Genomic DNA, 21857 nt, shown 5'->3' with positions numbered 1-21857 from the left:
ATTTAATATCGCGGTAATTGAGATAATTTGGATACCCTGCGGTATGACTGTAATAACCGTGATATATTCCAACGATGTAATTGATAAAGCCACAGCGCTTTTAACGTAACGTCATACCAGAAATAAATATATTACGCGTGATATCTTTAATAAATAAGTATTGATCTAAAATTTTATAATTTAATATTAAAAGCTTGAAAATTTAATATTAAAAGCTTAGAAATTTATTATAAATTTCATATTTAACTCTTCTTATGTTTTATTATAGCTTTATCGTCATAAATTTATAATAAATTTAACATTTTCTTAATATTAAATATTATAAAATTTAGTCAAGTTTTCTCTCTCTCTTTTTCTTTTTCTCTCTGTTTCTTTCTAGTATCACAATTATACAGAAATATAAATATATTACGCGTAATCTCTTTAATAAATACTTATCTGAAATTTTATAATTTAATATTAAGCTTAAATTTATTATCTTTTTTTAAAAAAGGCACATTAAGTCGAAGAAATAAAGAATAGGGAATAAAGAATAGAAAATAGGAACACAGAATAGAGAACATTTTAATGATAAACATATGAAATATAATTTAGTAACGCAGAATAGAAAAACAGAGGAATATAGTGCTAAGATAAAGTGATGAAATTTTTCTCTGTGTTATTAAATTCTTATTAAATTACATTTCATATGTTTTATATTGAACTGTTTCCTACTTCTTGTTCTTGTTTTCTGTTCTCTATTTCCTGTTTCTTATTCCTTTCATTGTATGCAGTTCTTAAACTTGTATATTTTAAAATATAACAAGAAATAATCGCCAAAAAGTTTTAATCATGTTCATGAATATATATAAATGTACATGAACCAAAAAAACGAGAATTTTTAATACTTTTATTTGCTTGGCATATATTTTTTAGTTTCTTAAAAAAATTATGTAATTTATTTTAATGAAAAAGTATTTAACATATAATTTCTTAACTTTTTTTCTGAATTGCGCTCTAGTTAATTTTTGGTGATTAAGTATACATGCAATACACTCACCGATACGAATACGCAATAGCAGAGCTCTATAGTACAAAGCGTTGATCTATAACATATAAAAAACACAAATTATATGTACGTATACAAAATATTTTCTAAATAATTAATATTTGAAAAAGTCAACAATGCGCAATGAAACTTTTATCGTACCGTAAAAAATACCTATTTAATAAAATTACGGCATACAAAAATTATTAAATTTTTTAATTATTTGTTTAAATCCAATAAATTTATATCAAATATAATAAAATTTAATTTTTAAAAAGTAAGTTAAATAATTATAAATTGTCTAAACAATATTAAAAATATATACATATATACCTATATATAATAACATTTTTATTGTTAATTATCTAATTATAATAAAGTTTAATGTAATATTTTTTTTATTTTTCTGTAAATTATATATCAAATATCCATTTTTATATTTTTTTAAATTTTATTCCAAATTTATTCTTAATATTAATTTATATTTTCAACTTTATTTTAATATAAATTTATAATAAATTTATATAAATTATATACATATAAATTATATTATATATATATATATATATATATATAATTATATCTTTATTTATATATAATATTATAATATATATATATATTATAATATTATATAATATATATATATATATATAATTATATATTTATTCATATATTTATATAATATGAATTTATATAAATTTGTTTTAATTATAATCTGCTTACCGCATGATTGCTCCGTCGTTGACTGATACCTTCTTTTTCGTTTGTACTTTTGGCACTTACACACCACACGCTCGCGAAAATACAATCACGCGCGCGCATTAATTAACAAAATAAAATAATTGCCCGACAATTTGAACGACAACTCTCGATCGTTGATCTTACGCGACTCTATACGGTACTTCCGATTTTAATCGCGCGATACTTTGTGCAAAACTCCCGACATTGATCGTACGTAACTTATTTTCATACTTGGGCACTCCCGCTTTTAATCGCACGTATATCTTATGCGCTTTTGTTAATTATATACGACGCGTATTTGAGAGAACAGCGCAATTATAATTAAATACGAAGCTACGAAGATCCGCGCGACCACGAAATTTCCGCGGGAATGCGGGAAGTCGCCGCAGTGGTGCCAACTGTCTAATAGAAATTCTCAGTCTTTCGCGATTAATCGATCTTTTCAATCATCGAAAAGATCGATTAACATAGAGCGCTGAACTCGACTCTGATTGGTCCATCAAAATATTGTCCAAAACAGTGATTTATTACGTCGAGTAAAGCGCTCTATGTTAATCGATCTTTTCAATGATCGATTAATCGCGAAAGAGAGAGTGGTAATTTCTAATTGGACAGTTGGCCTCACTGCGGCGACTTCCCGCGTATTTTCTGACAGTTGGCATCATTTCGGCGACATTCCGCGTAAATTTCGTGCGAACCGTAGCTTCGTATAATTATAATTGTGCTGTTCTCCGAAATATGCGTCGCATATAATTAACAAAAGCGCACAAGGTTAAGTACGATTAAAAGCGGGAGTGCCCAAGTATGAAAATAAGTTACGATTAATGTCGGGAGTTGTGCACAAAGTATTGCGCGATTAAAGTCGGAAGTGCCGTATAGAGTCGCGTAGGTTAACGTCGGGAGTGTCGTTCAAATTGTCGTGCGATTATTTTATTTTGCTAATTAACGCGCGCGCGTGATATTTTCGCGAGCTATATAAGTTCCAAAAAGACGCTATAAGTACAAACAAAGAATAAGAGGCATCAGGCAACGGCGGAACAATCATGCGGTAAGCAGATTATAATTAAAACAAATTTATATAAATTCATATTATATAAATATATAAATAAATTACATAAATATATTATAATTATATATATATATATATATATATATATATATATGCATATATATTCTGTATATGTATTTTAATCACCAAAAATTAACTAGAGTGCAATTCAGAAAAAAGTTTTAAGAAATTATATGTTAATTTTTTCATTAAAACAATGAATTACATAATTTTTTTTTAAACTAAAAAATATATGCCACGTAAATAAAAGTATTAAAAATTCTCGTTATTTTGATCCATGTATACATATTCATAAACATGATTAAAACTTTTTGGCGATTATTTTTGTGTTATATATTAAAATATACAAGTTTAAGAACTGCACACAATAAAAGGGATGAGAAACAGGAAATAGAGAACTGAAAACAAGAACAGGAAATGGGAAACAGTTCAATATGAAATGTAATTTAGTAACGCAGAATAGAGAAAATTCATCACTTCATCTTAGCATTATTCCTCAGTTCCTCTATTTTGCGTTACTAAATTATATTTCATATGTTTTATATTGAACTGTTCCCTATTCTCTGTTCCTGTTTTCTGTTCTTTATTTCTTTTATTGTGTGCAGCCCTTAGCAGTTTGACCGTTTGTCCAAAATAAAATTAAACAAAATAATAATATGTTTTAAATAATATGTCATATTACTTTAAACTCGATTAATATTTTTGACAGTTATCAGCTGATTTCTGTCAAAAAATATTAATCGCGTATAAAGTGTATTATATACAACATATTATATTATATTATTTACAACATATTATAAATAATAATATGTTATATTGTTAATTTTCTATTTAATATTACGGCTTCATCATTGAATATTTCAGTGTCAAGTTTTTCTCCTCTCTCTTTCTCTCTCTCTCTCTCTCTCTGTTTCTTTCTAGTATGACAATTATCCCGCGAGAGATTAATTCTGAATAAGCCTCTTCCGCTTTGCTTTGAAATTCATACTGGTTTTTGAAGCCATAGTTACGCTCTCATAGCGATGACCCACTCTTTTTGCTACCCCTTGAGAACAGGGTCGCGCCCGTATTTCCGGTCGGCGAATGTATGTACATATTGTCGATGCTTTTCATACGTAGCCTCGTACGCTATCGTTGTTCGACGGGCTTACACGGTTGCTTAATTAAGCCAGTTGTCGGAGGGAGAGCGCGAACACACATATAATACCAAAATATTATCAAGCGTTTATATGTGTGTTCGTCCCTAGGGTTCGAAATTTCACGAATTTCCTACTCTCTATCTTTCTCTCTCATTAATCCACGATGTAGGACAACCGGCTGAAGTGTATCATCAGACAAAATACTGTCTCGAGAGAGAGAAAGACGCGAGAAGATGCAAAGATATCTTGTCCCATTCAGGAAATTCACTTTTCTATTTACTCTCTCTCTCTCGATTTTTCGAAGTCGCGTAAAAGTCTCTTTCGTAGCGTCTTCTTATCGCGGTCTATCTCTTGATTAATACACTCTTTCTCTATTGCATTAGCTCTGTACTCTCTCGATTATATATACGTATTATATGCGCTATACTATCTTCTCTTTCCTCTCGCACTTCGAATTTTCCTCATTATCGTTACCATTTCATTCCGCATGTTCGCATGCTTTGCGAAGCATCGTGGGGGAATCCCTAATTGGATTCCATCGCTCTGAACTCGCATATAGATATATATAGAGCTTCGATCTTGCATGCCCGACATGCGACATTGTGGACAAGTGCGACGATAATTCGGCGACTTGTCGCTCGTTGGTTGAAACATTACGAGGTGACAACTCAAGTGACAACTTAGAAATTGAATGTTGGAGAACGATGGCAGCAGCTTATAGCGTCCGATTGACTTGGCTTTTGACTTTTGCCCGAAGCGCAAACGCAATAATGCATGATCGGATATAATTTAACGCTGTCACGCAAGAGAGGAAGCTTTCTACTTCGACTCTTTATTCGCGATATTGTAGGAAGAATTTTTTCGAGAAAAAAAATTATTTTTATATTTTCTTATGAAAAAAAATATCTCTTTTTTCTCTCGTTACATTGTATTACTTCGTTGCTACATTATCCTGCGTTTTATCGGCAGTTCTTATCTTTGGAAGAGTTTTCCCGATACATGAACAACAGTATTGCGATTAGTTTTCATGTATCAGCGTTCCTTTAATATTTCCCATTTGAGAAACGCTTTTCTTATTGTATTATATATATACATACTAGCACAATATATTACAAACTATAGCTTCCAGTACACGTAGCATGACAGATCTATCTAGATTACGGCAGCAGAAAGATTTTCAGCCGAATTTGACAATCAGCTGACTCGCTGAAGCTCTCCGCAAAAAAGGAACTGAGATAATCTTCCTGCGATCGATTCGTGCTTGAAAGTATATATATGCGACTTGAAAAGTAGATTTTCATATTCTCTCTTTTTATCATCTTTGTGCGAGCAGACGGTACCGGTGTCGTTTTCTTTTTTACGCTGTACAGAGACACCATTATGGCTGCTGCTGCAAATAGCGCCCATAAAAAACGAACGAGACCTCGTGGTCCTGTTCCTGCTGACGTTTCGAGACATCACCGCCTTGAAGCAGCCGATCGAAACGGACGACAGCAAAGGCGGCCTCTCCAAGTTCGCCAAGCTCGCCAGATCGGTCACCAGATCGAGATCGGTCCTGGTTTCCCAGTTCAGCTCGCATGTGCCGGCTTTAAAGGACACAGCTGTGCCTACCACCACCAAACAATCGAATTTGGGTCATGTAAGTCGCTGTATTTCATTTAATTTAAAGTAAAATTTGTCACACCAACATTTTTATACTATCATACATTTTGTTTTATTATATTTTTTATATTATTATTTTATATTACTTTTATATATTATTATATATATAATTTTATATTATTTTTATATTATATAATTTTATATATGATATTTTTTATATTATATGTTATATATATATTTATCACACATATATATACATCTATATAAAAAATATTGTATATAATATATACATACATATGTATATATATTTAAAAAATATATACATATGTTTTAAATATAATTTTCTCTTATTTTAAAATGTATATGTATATCTTGATATCTCTTTTCTTTTATTTCTGGCTAAGAGTTTAGTTGAATTATTTGAAAATAGTTAGTATAATAGATGGTAGCTATGATCGATTTATGAAGTCTCATCTAGAAGGGTAGATAAAATAGAAATGTATTTTCAATATTGCCCCACTTCGTCAGGAAATGGAAAGCCGAGAACACATTGCATGAATCTTTCTTCAAAATCAACACGGAAAGCTTATACATTCGAAAGCTCTTTGGAGCGTGAACAGCTAATGGAGCCAGACTCGATGTTAAAAAGAGATATCAGATAAATGAGACACGATGGATAAGATATCGATGTGAAAGATTGTTTGTTCTTTCGATTATAATCGATTTCGTATATTTTTCAATGTAAAAGCAATTTATGAAAAGAATTTAGAATATCTTCAAATAAACAAATTATATATAAATAAATAAAATAAGTCGCCAGATACATATATATGCAATAAATAATAAATAACTCATTTGTGCGACTTATGTCAATAATTTATATCAATTTTTCAATGTAAAAGGAATTTATCAAAAATAGAATATCTTTAAAATATAAAAATAAAACTATCTCTTTAATTAAAAACCAATTATATATAAATTGCTTATTATTTGCGCGATTTACGTTGATAATTATCCTTCACAAGGAAGAAATTTATGAAAAGAATTTAGAATATCTTTAATAAATAAACAAATTATATATAAAAATTTATTGTCGAATATTACGTTTCTTTTTTCAGATGATGTCTTTAAGCGGCGATATTATGCCGCAATACAGACAAGAAGCGCCGAAAACACCACCGCATATTCTGCTACATTACTGTGCATTTAAAGCGATCTGGGACTGGATCATTTTGTGTTTGACCTTTTACACAGCCATCATGGTGCCGTACAACGTCGCGTTTAAAAACAAGACCAGCGAGGACGTCTCCCTGTTGGTCGTCGACAGTATCGTCGACGTGATATTCTTCATCGACATAGTGCTAAATTTTCACACAACGTTCGTGGGTGCTGGCGGCGAGGTGGTGTCTGATCCGAAGGTGAGCTTCTTCAGCTTCTCTTCTCTGTAAAGAATTCTCTTCACGAAAAGAAAAAAAAATGAAGCTGCATTTATCATCATACCGCAACAATACTTTCGCTCGGCTGTTGTTCTCTCATAACGCGACGCTTTGATACTTTCAGGTAATCAGAATGAACTATCTGAAATCTTGGTTCATCATAGATGTGCTAAGCTGTCTACCGTACGATGTGTTTAACGCCTTCGACCACGACGAGGACGGGATAGGTAGCCTGTTCTCGGCCCTGAAGGTGGTACGGTTGCTGCGACTCGGCAGGGTCGTACGCAAGCTAGATCGTTATCTGGAGTACGGTGCCGCGATGCTCATTCTTCTCCTCTGTTTCTACATGTTGGTTGCTCACTGGCTGGCCTGTATCTGGTACGTCATATTAAGGTGATTTTACCCTGCGTACACGTATTCAAGGTAACACGCATGCCTCCCCGGGACACGAGTACGCCGCGTAAACATCGTTCACAACATTACAACATTATACACACACACATGCATTCAAACATATCATCATGATGCCCTTCAAATCAATGCATGTGAACTCTGTACAATTCATATACTTCTCGTTTTCCACCATATGTATACAGAGAGAATTTTCTCTTATTGTTAGAATTTATCTTGGTATGAAAAGAAGTTTATGAGAATTTCTTTGATTTATCACAATAAAAAATATTAATATCTATCACAATAAAATATAAAATATATTTGATTAATTTTACTAAAATATATAGTAAAATTTCAATAATTTTAAAATATTTTAAAAACTATGTTAAAAACTTGGGATTCTTTAAATGTTTTAAATAAAATAGATGCCAAAAAAGTGATAAGCATATAAAATTATTTTATATAAATTTTACAATGCAGCATAATATTTTCAATCCAGCTTAATCGCTCATGATAATTTTAACACATGCAGCATGGTAATTTTCGATTTATTACCAAACATGATAAAATTTGTAATGAATTTTGCGGTAAAATATAACGAAAAATTCTCTCTGTGTATTTTTTCTGCAAATTTTCTGATCGTCTGGTCTCTAATTCTCCATATATGTCTGCCTCTCTTTTAAATTATCGAAAAATGAGCATTGACCTTTATATCTCTTATTAATTTATTAAATATCGTTGCTAAGAGAACCTTTAATTACGTATAAAGCATGTAAACGTTATGCTATATGTTATATTGCTTTATTTATATTGCTGAAAATTATTTATATACTTAAAATATATAAAGTATAAAACGTGAAAATTCAAAGTATATTATGAGAAAAGAGATAGAGAAATGAAGAATTGTGTAATAATATTTAACAATTGACTAATAAAAATTCTCCACATTTGTCTGCCTCCCTCTTACGTTATCTCGAAAAATGAGCGTTGACGTTTAAATGACCTTTACATTGCTTCTTACTAAATATTTTACTAAATATCGCTGCGAAGAGGATTTTAATCACATCAAGCATGCAAACGTTATGTTATGTGTTATATTTATACATGCTGGAAATTATTTATATTTATTTGAAATATAAAATATAAAATAAAAATTTAAAATATATTATGAAAAGAGAAGAGGTGGAGGCAGAAACGGAGATGATTGCAATTACATTAACAATTGACTAATAATATATAAAAATCTGACGGTTAAAATTGGTCGAGAATATTTTGGAAGCAAAAAAGAATATCGATCAAGTTTAACTCGACGCGAGTGAAGGAATTTCCTGAAGGAAATAGCATGCGACTCTCGGCATTTCAAACGCATAGTGCATTATCTCCTATCAATCTCTCTCCCGTCCACCGAATCCCGTCCGCGGCTTCGTAATAAGAGAGATCCCTCGTTGCGTTAAAGGTACTCGATCGGGAGATCGGACGCCGACAACGGAGTGCAGTATTCGTGGTTGTGGAAGCTGGCCAATGTTACCCAGTCACCGTACAGCTATTTGTGGACCAATGCCAGCACCGCGCCCGAACTGGTGGCCGGTCCGTCGCGTCGCACGATGTACGTCACCGCTCTTTACTTCACGATGACCTGCATGACCTCGGTGGGTTTCGGGAACGTCGCAGCCGAGACCGACAACGAGAAGATCTTCACCATCTGCATGATGATCATTGCTGGTATAAACGATGTTATCATCAATATCTCTAGTTTTTTTTTTTTTTTTGTTTTTCATCGATGTACATATACTGGTTTGTTAACCAGTAACCTTATTAAGCTAGTAAGAGGACGAGAAAAAAGTTTCACCGAGAATAAAGAGTTTGAAATTCGTTATTTTTTTTTTTCTCTCTTTCTCTCTCTCTCTCTTTCTCTTCCTCGACCAGCCTTATTGTACGCCACGATCTTCGGTCACGTCACCACCATCATCCAGCAAATGACGTCCGCCACCGCCAAGTATCACGACATGTTGAACAACGTGAGAGAGTTCATGAAGCTGCACGAGGTGCCCAAGGCCCTAAGCGAACGCGTCATGGATTACGTCGTCAGCACGTGGGCGATGACGAAGGGTCTGGATACGGACAAGGTTCTCAACTACTGCCCCAAGGACATGAAGGCCGACATCTGCGTGCATCTCAATCGGAAGGTCTTTAATGAACATCCCGCCTTCAGGTGAATTGAACTTTGAGAAGAAAATATTTCGAATGCTCTTAATTATATACTGATTTACTATATTTGACATCTAGATTAGCGTCTGACGGGTGTCTGCGCGCCCTGGCGATGCACTTCACCATGTCTCACAGCGCGCCCGGCGATCTGCTGTATCACACGGGGGAGTCCATCGATTCCCTCTGCTTCATCGTGACCGGTAGCCTCGAGGTCATCCAGGACGACGAGGTGGTGGCGATTCTGGGAAAGGGCGACGTCTTCGGCGACAGTTTCTGGACGAATCCGTCGATCGGTCAGAGCGCGGCGAACGTCCGGGCTTTAACCTACTGCGACCTGCACACGATCAAGCGGGATCGGCTGCTGGAGGTGTTGGACTTTTACCAGGCTTTCGCGAACTCCTTCGCCAGGAATCTGATCCTGACTTACAACCTGAGTCACCGGGTGAGTTTTCTTTGAATAGAGAAAAAGATGTATCTATACTTGTTGTAACGTCGATCAGGAAGGAATGTGAATTGAATCGCAACTCTAGCGAAAGAGAGATGTCGAGTTTGATTGTTTATTGAAGTTTTAATAGATCTTATACAGTAATGCAGTGATTTCCCTCGATCTTATAGCTGGTAAACGATCGGATGTGATTGCATTTTATGTATATTCTTTATATACATGACGACACGATTATACAGTCTTAGTTAACAAGAGCAATTTGTATGGCACACGGTTATTCGTTTACGAATAATCAACATACGCAGAGAAAACGATAAATTAACAATCATAACGACTCGTCAGGCACTATACAATAGGCATTCAGGCCACGCAACGATTGGCATGATATTCTTTAATATCATAGTGTAATAAAAAAGATACATATAGACGATGTGTGATAAAATTGCACAGTAAGTAATAAATCGAACGACCAAAGAGAGACAATCGCGAATCGAGAGACATCAGGCCGTTATTAAAAAGGGACAAAAGTCCTAATATATATATAATATACTTAGATAAAGAATTATACAAATAAGTAACCTTGTACACATATAAGTCTGTAAAAAAATGTACATGAAGGTGTCGCATTCGCGCATACATACATACAGACAGACAGACGGAACTTCGCGGTGGTTTTCGTAATGTTAATTCGTTTCCATTAATGTGCTCTTATTAATTGCCTCTCGCAGCTTTTATCACACGAATTCATTTCAACTTTAAAGATTGTGTAAAACGGGAGCATTCTCTCTCTTTCTCTCTTCTATACTCTATAACCAGTTATTGTTGTAAACTCTATTAAGATTTTATACATATTTCTCTCATACCCGTATATATCCCGTTACAATTATCAGAATCGATAACAAATTTTACATATATTTTATTCGAATTAAATCAAGTTAGAACAATCTTAAATATCTGCAAATATCTTTACAACATTAGCGTTCTCCCCCTCTTTTTCTCTCTGCTCTTCCATAAAAATCTCCTAAATTTTGTATCACAATTACTCTTGTAATTCACGCAGTCCCTCGCTATGTAACTTACGACCGGACAGTTCTAGCATCACTTTCGACGCCGGATCTTGATCCAACACTGATTTCACCTCGCGCACGTCCTCTTCGACATCCGGCACCGGGCCGACCCCCCACACCTCGCAGTGTTTGATTTTAAAGTTTTCCTTACCGCTAAGTTGTACATAATTCTGGAAGGTGGTGCACGACAAGCTCGATCTGCCGGTGCCGTATTCGCAGTCCAACCAGAGGCCGGAATAGTTGAGCTGCCCCCCCATGAGCAGGCCGTTAGGCATCGTTTGCTGATGGAGATTGAGATACTGATAGTGATTGTTGTAATTCGTCGACGAGAACGTCAGTATTTCCGGGTCGAGCTTGAACAGGAACGACGTTTGGTTCCCGATAAAGTTCGGTCCTAGCCTCCAGCTGTCGGAGGCGAAACCGCCGAACACGTGATCGTCCGCGTCTTGAAGTATGATTATCGTTGCTCCCTGCATGACGATCCTTCCTAGCATCGTCGAAAACGACTCGCCGTGCACCTGACTCGAGAACAGAAATCGCCACTCGTCGCGGAGCTCGTGCGGCAGACTCAGATTCAGGAACAGAACGTCTCCCAAGCCTAGTATACTCGGAAAGTGCGGTATATTCTCCAAACCCTTGCACAACGGCAGAAGATTCAGGTCGTTTACCCGCGCGCTCGTATTCTTGTCGCTACCCTTCTTCTGGGAGATTATATAGAGGTATTGAAAAACGTGCGACTGAATGCTCTTGAACGTAGCGGCCGTCACGAACCAATTCTCCACCTGATCGACGGTCAACACATCCCCGTATTTCACCAGATCCTCGCAGAGGCAGCGCGAACGCATCCCTATACGTCTGGTGTTGACGGTGCAGCCGATGCTGCTCCAAGTCAGATGATGCGTGTTACCAGAGTTCTTTTGTAGTCGCAAGTAAGAGTTGATCGTTGCTTGAATGTACTGAAGGAATGTAGCGGTGGGCATCTCATACTTTTGTTCCTCCTCCGAGAAACCATCGAAGATCAGATTGGTGCGTTCCTCGGGACTGCCACGTACGGCGAAAACGTAGAGTCTGCCAAAGTTTTCGCCGTTGATGGTCGAGACCCTCTTGCCAGGTTCGTGGCAGAGGAACCGCACCACAAACTGCAGCAGCACATCGTCCAGGTGGGTCGACCAGTGCTTGAATATATCTTCGCGTTTGATGGAACCCGAGCTGCGGGACATGGACTTAAAGAGGTTCTCCACTAGTGTCAACTCCTCCGCAGAAAGGATATTCGCTGACGAAGCGGAACGGCTCGATCCATGACCCATCTGAAACAATCGCACAGCATAATGTTGATCATTTATTTAAAAAGTGATTTGTTTAGGGTCTCATCTTTCTAATCGCAACATATAATGCTTCCTAAATATGCAGATTAATGCTGCGTACTTGGGCAAAACTACATCAGCAGCGTACACCTGTTTCTCTCTTTACGTGCAACAATTATTTCACATACTACATCTAATAACATTAATTTGCCATCACCAAAGTGCAAAAATAGACTCTTGAAAATCCTGTATTACGCAGAAAATAGGTAACAAAAATCTCCAATGTCTCTGACATCTCCTTCACCCATGTTTCAGGCTCTTCGCAGCTCAGATGCTGTACGCGCATTCACCCTATAGGCTTTAAGACACGCAAGAAGGATCCCTGAGCGAGCTTTTTCACGACGTATATACTCTCCTCGAGTATCACTTAAGATTAAGCCAAGAGATAGTATCTACGCACCTTTCATACGGACGAGCAGCCTCCTTTCTGGACAGTCCATATACCTTCACCCCCGTCCTGAGGACGCGAGAGAGCTCTGCCGCCCCCCCCGCTGTTTCACGGCTCTCTCCGCACGTGACGGCGACGTCACGACGTCACGTTACGTCACGCCGTCGTCCACGTCGTCGTCGTCGTCGTTGTCGTCTCGGTCGGCAGCGGGATCTTAGAGGTTATGCGCAGCTGACCGCCGCGTCGACACCTATCGACTTCTGTCATCACGCCTGCGCCACCTGACCTCACACACGGCCTATATACGATGCACCATGTATCGTCTATGCTATGCATATCGGTGCATCCTCCACCGTTCATCGTCGCGCGCGCAGAGAAAATCGACGGGAAAAGCGCCCGAGGCTTATCGGAACATCTCGTCCCGGCTTTTTTTCACGTTCGAATCGCGGAATATATCAAGGGTTGTGAAGCAGTGACGTAAAATGAGAAGACTCGAAAAGAAAAAATAGTAATCGAAATTTTCACGCAATTAACGAAGCAAAGCAGTAAAGCAAGGTTGCAATTGCATCTGTATAAATTTTAATTCGATAATAATAGTATGTAGAAAATAATGTTTCACTTATATAAATATAATTCGAAATTAATATAATTATTTTAATAAGTATATAGAATATATTGAATATAAAATATTATAAATAAGAATATTTATGTAATTATATATAATTACATAAATAATTACATAATAATTATATAAATAAAATTATAAAATATATATATTGGATGATTGCAAAAGTTCGTGCCCGATTTGCATAGATGACGGTAATAACTTCAAATCGGGCACGAACGTTTGCAATCATCCAATATATTATATAATATAATATTTTATTATATTTCATTTATATATATAATTCAAAAATAAGAAATATATATAAATGAAATATTTTTAGCTTCTCGAAAAGCGCGAAACGAGAGAGAACCGGAAGTATACAGCCATTTCATCCGTTACGTCACTGCATGTCTGCGTCACGTATTCTATGCATTTTTCTCGCTCCTGTCGCACCTGCATCTTCGTGCAGGATTGAAGAACACAAGGGTGAAATTTCTTGAGGCTTGTCGAGGAATAATTCACGTAAACGTTTCGGTCAGATATTATGCGACGAAAGGGGTCGCATGAAGGGCCCGGTGGGCGCGAAATTGCGCGGTCTGGGTCAAAGGGAATAGACGCGAATTGCGCACGTCGTGCAATTTTCAAGGGAGTGTGATCAAGCGAGATGACCCTGCTATGCACAGAGCGCATTCAAGATGACGCACGTGCATAATGCGACGAAGCCGAAACGCAGCCGCTCCGGCTGTTTCCACGCAATTTTCGCGTTAGCTCGAAAACGCTTGGCTGTTAAGTATCGTTTAAATGAAAAAATTTCTTTTTTCTTCTCTCGCGCAGAGAGAAAAACTTTCCTTTCTTACTAAAGTTACGCAGAGTATTAAAAAGTTACACAGAGTATTAAAATTTGTTAAATAATATGAAGAGTATATACTGCTTATATTTCATAAATATTGGAAAAACTTTTTATATTTATTGTTATAGAGAAAAAAACTAAAGAAATTTTATATTCCTTCTAGAAGTAACTGAATATTTATTATATAATAGTTATAGTTATTATAGTTTCTTTCATATATACATGTTCATAATTGCAATTATTAAAATTGTTTATAATAATAATAATTATTATTATTAAATATCATTTCTCTCTTCTTATACTTGTACAATTCTTATTTAATTAATAATGATTTTTATTTTGTATATTTATATACTGTATTATTTCTATACTATATATAAATGTAAATATATAAAATAAAAATCATTTTTATTTTTAATTAAATAAGAATCGTACAAATATAAAAAGAAATATATATTATATGTATATACAGTATATAAATTTAAATATATAAAATAAAAATAATTTTTAAATAAGAATCACATATACAAATATTAGAATAAATATTTGATTATTATATATATATTTTTTTATTAACAAAGTTAATTTCTGTGTGCAGCTCATCTTTCGAAAGGTCGCCGATGCTCGTCGAGAAAAGGAATTGGCCGAGAGGAGGAAGAACGAGCCGCAGTTGGATCAGGCGCAGGATCATCTAGTTCGCAAGATCTTCTCGAGGTAGGAAAACATTTGCCAGCAGCTATTAGTTAGAGTTAGCGGATACAATCGAATGCAATCGGGCTCGATGCCAGTAACAAATCCTGGGACGAAATAAAAGGAATCCATTCTGAGAAATTGTGTATGCTCGATCTTCGGGATATCTTGAAGAATAGAAGAATTCGAAGAAAAGAAAATGTTCGATAATTTAACGAAACTGCAGTTTCTGATTTCGAGAATTACAAATATTTCGACTTCGTAGAATGGATTACTCTGCTGCAAAAATTTATAGTTGTTGTGGTTGTTGCAAGCATTAGCCTCTGTAGTTGACGACGACTTCCGGTTATCACCGATGATAAAACCGTTCGAAAGTATTATATATATGCTTCGATCTCTTTTGCAGTTAATTATATATATCGAAGCATGCGAAAAAGTTTATTTAATTTTGCATTCAAAATTTCTTCTTCTACACGATGTCTAGATATAAGTGTTAATTTTACGACATTATTAATTTCTGTATAATAATTCATGATATTTCTCATATGCGTACAACGATATATGAGCTTCCATATAGTTACAGTGCAATCTTTTATTTTTATCTCTACACAAATTTTTCTTTTACATATAGCTGTGTTTGAAATAATTCTAGATACTAATAAATCACAGCATATATTTATATACCGGATAAAATACATATAAAAAAAATAAAAACTAAATCAACAGAAATAAAAATAATTAAAGTTATTGACAAAGATGTTTTTTCTAAACAAACTTAAAGTGAACCGCTGAAGTATAGCGCTGTTGACTTTAGCTTTCTTATGTATCTTTGTACGCGCGTAACATCCTGTATGATGTGGAAGAGAGAAAAAAAGGGTGTGTGAAAGAGAGAGGAGAAGAAAAGCGAGCAAAAGAATGAGAGAGAGGGAGAGAAAGAGAGATAGAGAGCCAAGATGTGTGCAAAGAATTGATCGCGGACGTTCTTTATATTTTCCTGGCTGGCTGTCGCTGAATGTGATCGTGTTGCTTGGCTGGCCTGTTGTTTCCGCAAAAGGTTCAAGAGCGAAGGGGAGGGCCAGATCGGCCTGACCAGGACCGTGAGCGGACGGTCCCAGCAGGATTCCGACGAGGAGCTCACCGTCAACGTCCTGCCGCCCTGGCCGAGTTTTAGGCAATTTCATTTTTCTTATTCATATTTATTTCTTCTTCGATTCTTCTCTTTTTTGCCTTTCTCTTTTTCCTCGCTACCTTACACACAATCTCTTATTATTATCTCGTTAACATTATTATTACTATTTTATTACTATTGTCTCATTATTATTATTATTATTGTTGTTATTATTATTATATCCTTTGTCTCTCGTTGAATTTTTATATATCTATATATATTTATTATGATTGCCGTATATTATATTATGATCGTGGCAGTTTTTATTAATATCCACTGCGTATATATGTATATGATGAATATTATACTGTGTATTACATTATACATATAATATCTGTTTCGATATTCGTGTGTACATGTGTATATATGTAATATATGTAATATTCACGGATATATATTGTATATCACAAGCGCGCGCACGTGATACACCGATGCCCCCCCTTTGCAAATTAATCCCACATTTGCATTTTGACGTTTCGAGCCTTGAGTCTTTTTGATTTTGATCACAAAGTTGATGGCATTTGTCGACTTTGAAAGACATGATGATGAACCCGAGAAAGAGAAAATAATTTTATTGAAAAAGAAGAGATTTAAATTAAGCAAATATGTGATATTTGAAGAGAACTTTAATGTAAAAGAAAACTTTATTAAAATATGCATATGAAATACATTCGTTTTATAAAGATAATTTATATTCGAATTGAAACTCTCTGTATGTAGCTTTTTTAATTTTTGAATAACGTGATTAAGCAAATGATGGATTAAACTGTATCTTTGCCTCTTAAAACAGAGAAGATGTGTCAGAATGGTCTCTTATATATAACATTGACAAACTTCGCTCAATTTAATCTTCGATCTCAACGATAGAGACGACTTTTTTCTTGATCAAATCAAATATTTGATTCATAAACGATTTTAAAGGAACGACTTTACGACGTTTACCTTTAATTTCAGCTGGATTTTGCTTTGATGAAATTTTCAACTTAACGCTTAACTTACACATTGAGAGATTTAACGACGAAACTTTCAAGGTGGAGTAAAAATCAAGATCCAGAAGAAACCAGATTAATCGGAGATTCCTTTGAGCTAAAATTTGTCATTGTCATTCGAGAGCACTCTATATATATATACATATATACACACATAATATACACATTCGAGCGCTTTCCCCGCCTTCATTCGGCGAATACCGTATTTTGTGTCCCATAATGTGCCAGCCGGAAGGTATCACGTACGTGCACTTGCTGTAACACACGCTTGAATGTGAACAACGATATAAATTTTCATCGCACGTCGAGACACGAGCAAATCGAAATTGGCGGTCGATCGACCGCCGCGAAATTCCTCCGCCATCGAGGATGTCCAGGTTCACCTCTCATCGAGAGAACGCATTTAATTATTTAATATTTAATATTTAAAGCATTTTTTAAAAATATTTCAAACTTGTTCAAAATTACAATTCTCTTTTTTACTTTGCAATAATATGAAAATTTCGTTAATATCTGACAAATATTTATTGAGCTAATAAAAGAGGAAATGGACCTGAAATTTAATTGATAATATTTATTGAACAGTTATTTAAAATATTATTTAATAGATTTTAAATTTGTTAAAATTAATACAATTCTCTCTTTTACTTTGCAATAATATTCAAATTTTATTTATTTAATTTTTTTATAATATCTAAAATATTTATTGAGCTACTAAAAGACGAAATGGATTTGAAAATTACGTGATAATACATAAAATTTATTGGACAGTTCTTGCTCAAGTTATTCAAAGTCGAGATGTATAAAGCTTACTAAAGATACTATACTGCAGAGATTACACTGCAAAAATCTTGAAGATTTGTTCGTCTTTCCAGCAGTATTTTCAAACGAGATGTACACTTTATTTGCGATCTTGTATTATCATCATCATTATTTTATAACAATCACATTGCAGTTTCTAATGAATGCTAGAGTGCTGTAAGATATACGGCTTTACAAGGCTATGCTCATTTCTTTTTTTCACATCGTATATATATTTTCTTATATAATTAAAAGTCAGAGTTATATATAGAGCAAACTGCACAGGATTTCGAAGCTTTTCACCTCTCCCGAATATACAGCTTCACAATTTTATTCGCCAGCTTTCATAATTCAATGCTAGAACGCGATTTATTGTAGTCGTACTTTGCTCTATAGCAACATGTATAATTAATAATAACAGTTCTGATTTTTACAAGACATCTTTTAAGATTAAAGGCAAACAAGCCCGAGTCATATATATCGCGATATTCGATCAAATTGTCGCTAATAAATACATATTGCTAAGGAGGCAGATATCTCCAATCGAAAATTACGAGTGTAATTATATTAATTATATTAATTAAATTAATAAATACTCGCAATACTGACACCGGGGGTGAGAAACTGTCGAAATCCTAACGATGTTCAAACGAGCATCCGATTTTCTTCGATTTTTATGCAAAGTTAAGTGCATGTGACGAATGCACACTCTAGGATTCAGATTTTTTTGTCTTCCATATATATAATACATGTATAATATATATGTATAATATATATATATATATATAAAATTATATATAAAATTATATATAAAATTATATATAAAATTAATATTATATATATATAATTATAAAATTATATATATAAAATTATATATATATATATAATTTGAGTATTTTTACAAGTAAAAGACGTATATATATACGAATAAGTTATTGTCATGCAATTGTGCCCGAGAAACTATCGGAATGCCAGAGGGAAAACTAAAAGAGCGAATATCACGCTACGTTTGCGATTTATACAAGCCTTTTGCCTATTCTTCTATCCTCTCGATATCTTCATCAAAGATTTTATACATCTATGACTTTTGCATTCTCAACTGCCTGATTTTCGCACGCACACAACGTGCTTTCATCGCTATATATAATAATTATTGTCTCTCGAATCTTGACAACTTTGTTATTTTTCTCTGTAGCATAATTAATTAATTACATTTGCTAATTTATAATAATTTTTTTGTAATAATTTATTATCGCAACCAGCCCGAAGGCATTTTTATCGTTTTAATGATAGACAATATATATTTATTGATTTATGTGTGCATGTAAAAATCGAATTTTGACGTCATGAAATGACGCTTTAATATCTTAATTTTTATATAGAATCTTTTTTTAAACTTGAAAGAATTTTTACGCATAAAAATTTTTAACGTTTCTAAATTATTATTTGTATTATCGCAACATCGTACAATAATGAATTATGTACTACTAATTACAAATTTCAATACTAACTTTGAAGTAGGGTAATGAAAATGGTAATTAAATCGATCTTCGATCAATTTGCCGCAAGGACGGGCATGCTTTGACGCACATACTAATAATAATGTGATTTTGATAACATTTTCCTCACTACTTGCGCGAACCACGCTTGACAAAGACAAGACCCAATAATTAACGCAACTATTCGTCACGTTTAATACATGTTCGTCAGTGTGGCATTCCCAAAGTTTGTCGGGCAATTTCTCATCTCCCGACTCTCTGTCGTTAGTTAAAAAATATCACATTAAAACGTTGGTCGACGCTAGTCGGTGCTGTGATATTCTCTTTTCGGAGGAGAATCAAATATATAACTATTTTATATTATTTATCAATTATTTATGTTACATTAGAGAATATAATATTTTTTATTAATAATTTATTTACGTTAATTGATTTCATACAACTCGTCTTTTTTATTTAGGAAAACGAATGCAGCCATTAAAAATTATTAATATAATTATATCATAAGCACAGAGAGATGTATTATGTCATAAAACAGTGCGTTTTACATTTTTTTAATATAACTAAATTATTAATATAATTGTATTATAAGGGTATAGAGAGATTTCTTATGTCAAAAAATATAGCATGTTCTATATTTTTTAAATATTTACTGCAAATGAGCGATTTATTTATTAAAAACATTATACTATTATATACTGTATCTCGTAAAACTTTTTACGAGTCAAACGTTATACTTTCAATTCGCGTCTTAATTTTTAGCAGCATCGTCGTGCTGGTTTTCCAAAATCTGGCCCGAAAAATGAAATAAATTATAGTGTTCGCTGTTAGTTACAGATCAATGATAAACTCACAAAAAGTACAAGACTTATCAAAAAAGTCCTTCTTCAGATTTCTTAAGATTACGGGATCGTAATTCCGGGGCGATTTCAGGCGAATTAAAAGTTTCGGTGCGTGAGGGGCCTGTATAATTTCAGCTCGAGCCATTTAAGCTCCGGTGATTCGAACGTTATGGCAATACAAGAACGTGTTCTGATTACTACAACAGTTATTTTTCTAAGAATGTACTCTCTCTCTACCCAATATCTGTTTTCTTCAGGAAAAATTACTTGGTGGTATTAATAGTTCAACAATTAATAATATAATAGTGATTCAGCAATAAATCCGCAATAAAAGTTTAGCGATTAATTTAATAATAATTTTATATGTATCTTTGTCAAAAAAATTTTTAAAAATTATTTTATTATAAAATTATTTTATTAATTTTATAAAATTTTATAATAATTTTCAGCGATTTTATATGTGTATCCTTGTCGAAAAATTGTCCACGCCAAGTTGAGCGAAATCATCTCACCGTCAGCGTTCACCAACGTTCTCCGTTTTTTCCTTACGCTCTTGTCAAACGTCGTCCTTGGATTGCGTAGACAAGTCGCACTAATGTAGGTCGCTCCAGTAACAGTAGGACTACCAGTAACCAGTAACCGGAGTCGCCTTCCTTTTTCTAATCGTCGATAGAATGTAGACGATCTGCGCATATATACGACGATAATCCCCCCCCCCCCCCCCGATTAGCTTGACAATCCATCGATCTAATCTTCGGGGATGCACTATAGATTTAATCGCGGATCGAGAGGGAAAAAAACGAAACGTGACGAATAACGATGGAAGAAGAGAAAAAAGACAGAAGAAAACAACAATAGACGGTTTAATCAGATTTTTCACGTGAGAATGGAAAATCCTTTGTGCACCCCTTTGCCACACTTTCGACCCTCTATATATGCATTTGTATCTCTTGCTGCCCTGGTCCAAATATCTAAGGAATATGATATAATCAGCCTTTTTTTATCGTATCTTCTCCTTCGTATTTGTAAATATGTTCTGCGTATTTAAGTATCTCTTGTATCTGGGAAAATAAAGGTGAATCTTTTTCTTTTTCGGTTACTCTACGTGTAGATTTCGCCGAGAGAAACAACACACTGCCGATGTGGAAAGGGGCGACGGCAAGGAAACCAAGGATGGCGAAACGTCGCACCCCAGAAAGCCATCCGTCGCCGAGGAAGGTGGTACAACCGTCGCGAAAACGCGGCCGGGCAAATGGGGCCGTTTGTTAGGTGAGAAAAATAATCCCTGTATCAATCTTAATTATACCTACGATTAATTCGATTGTCGAGTCGCGCGGTTTGTATGAATCTTTTCATGAAGAAAAATTGTGCAATTTTTACTCGTTATTAAGAGACCCCCCGACATTTTAAAGCGAGCTAGTTGAAAAAATTTTTTAGATTTAAAATTGAAGTATAGAAAGCTTTCTGGTATTGAATATCACAAGTGAAGAATAGCTTGAAGAAAAAAAAATTATTTGTTTTTTCTTATTAAA

At 34.4% G+C, this 21857-nt stretch overlaps 2 protein-coding genes across 6 annotated transcripts in view; one reads left to right on the top strand and one right to left on the bottom strand.

The window, feature by feature from the left end:
• The window catches only part of Eag (potassium voltage-gated channel protein ether a go-go), a 102797-nt gene that overhangs the window by 73322 nt on the left and 7618 nt on the right, over positions 1-21857 (top strand). For 2 of the 5 annotated variants that reach the window (XM_083050057.1, XM_083050058.1), the window contains 9 exons: positions 5347-5615; positions 6697-6996; positions 7139-7392; positions 8864-9129; positions 9334-9619; positions 9694-10057; positions 14935-15050; positions 16081-16197; positions 21437-21594. In XM_083050057.1, coding sequence (XP_082906183.1) covers positions 5347-5615; positions 6697-6996; positions 7139-7392; positions 8864-9129; positions 9334-9619; positions 9694-10057; positions 14935-15050; positions 16081-16197; positions 21437-21594 — 2130 coding nt within the window. Of the gene's footprint in view, positions 1-5346; positions 5616-6696; positions 6997-7138; positions 7408-8863; positions 9130-9333; positions 9620-9693; positions 10058-14934; positions 15051-16080; positions 16198-21436; positions 21595-21857 lie in introns of all 5 variants that reach the window. The other 3 variants (XM_083050060.1, XM_083050059.1, XM_083050056.1) reach the window with 2 other exon arrangements.
• On the bottom strand, positions 10164-13151 carry LOC145942893 (MTOR-associated protein MEAK7). The gene is made up of 2 exons (XM_083050061.1): positions 12892-13151; positions 10164-12434 (listed from the first exon to the last, which is right to left on the bottom strand). Exon 2 carries the CDS (start codon positions 12432-12434, stop codon positions 11100-11102), a length of 1335 nt encoding a protein of 444 aa, XP_082906187.1. The 5' UTR covers positions 12892-13151; the 3' UTR covers positions 10164-11099.

Source organism: Prenolepis imparis, unplaced genomic scaffold, assembly GCF_030444845.1.
Source record: "Prenolepis imparis isolate NDT839.2.m4 unplaced genomic scaffold, iyPreImpa1.0 SCAF_11, whole genome shotgun sequence".
NCBI lineage: Eukaryota > Metazoa > Arthropoda > Insecta > Hymenoptera > Formicidae > Prenolepis > Prenolepis imparis.
This window is presented reverse-complemented; position numbering and strand designations above follow the sequence as displayed.

Excerpts from the sequence above, each read along its gene's own strand:
- LOC145942893 (XM_083050061.1), bottom strand. The coding sequence starts at position 12,434 with ATGGGTCATGGATCGAGCCGTTCCGCTTCGTCAGCGAATATCCTTTCT.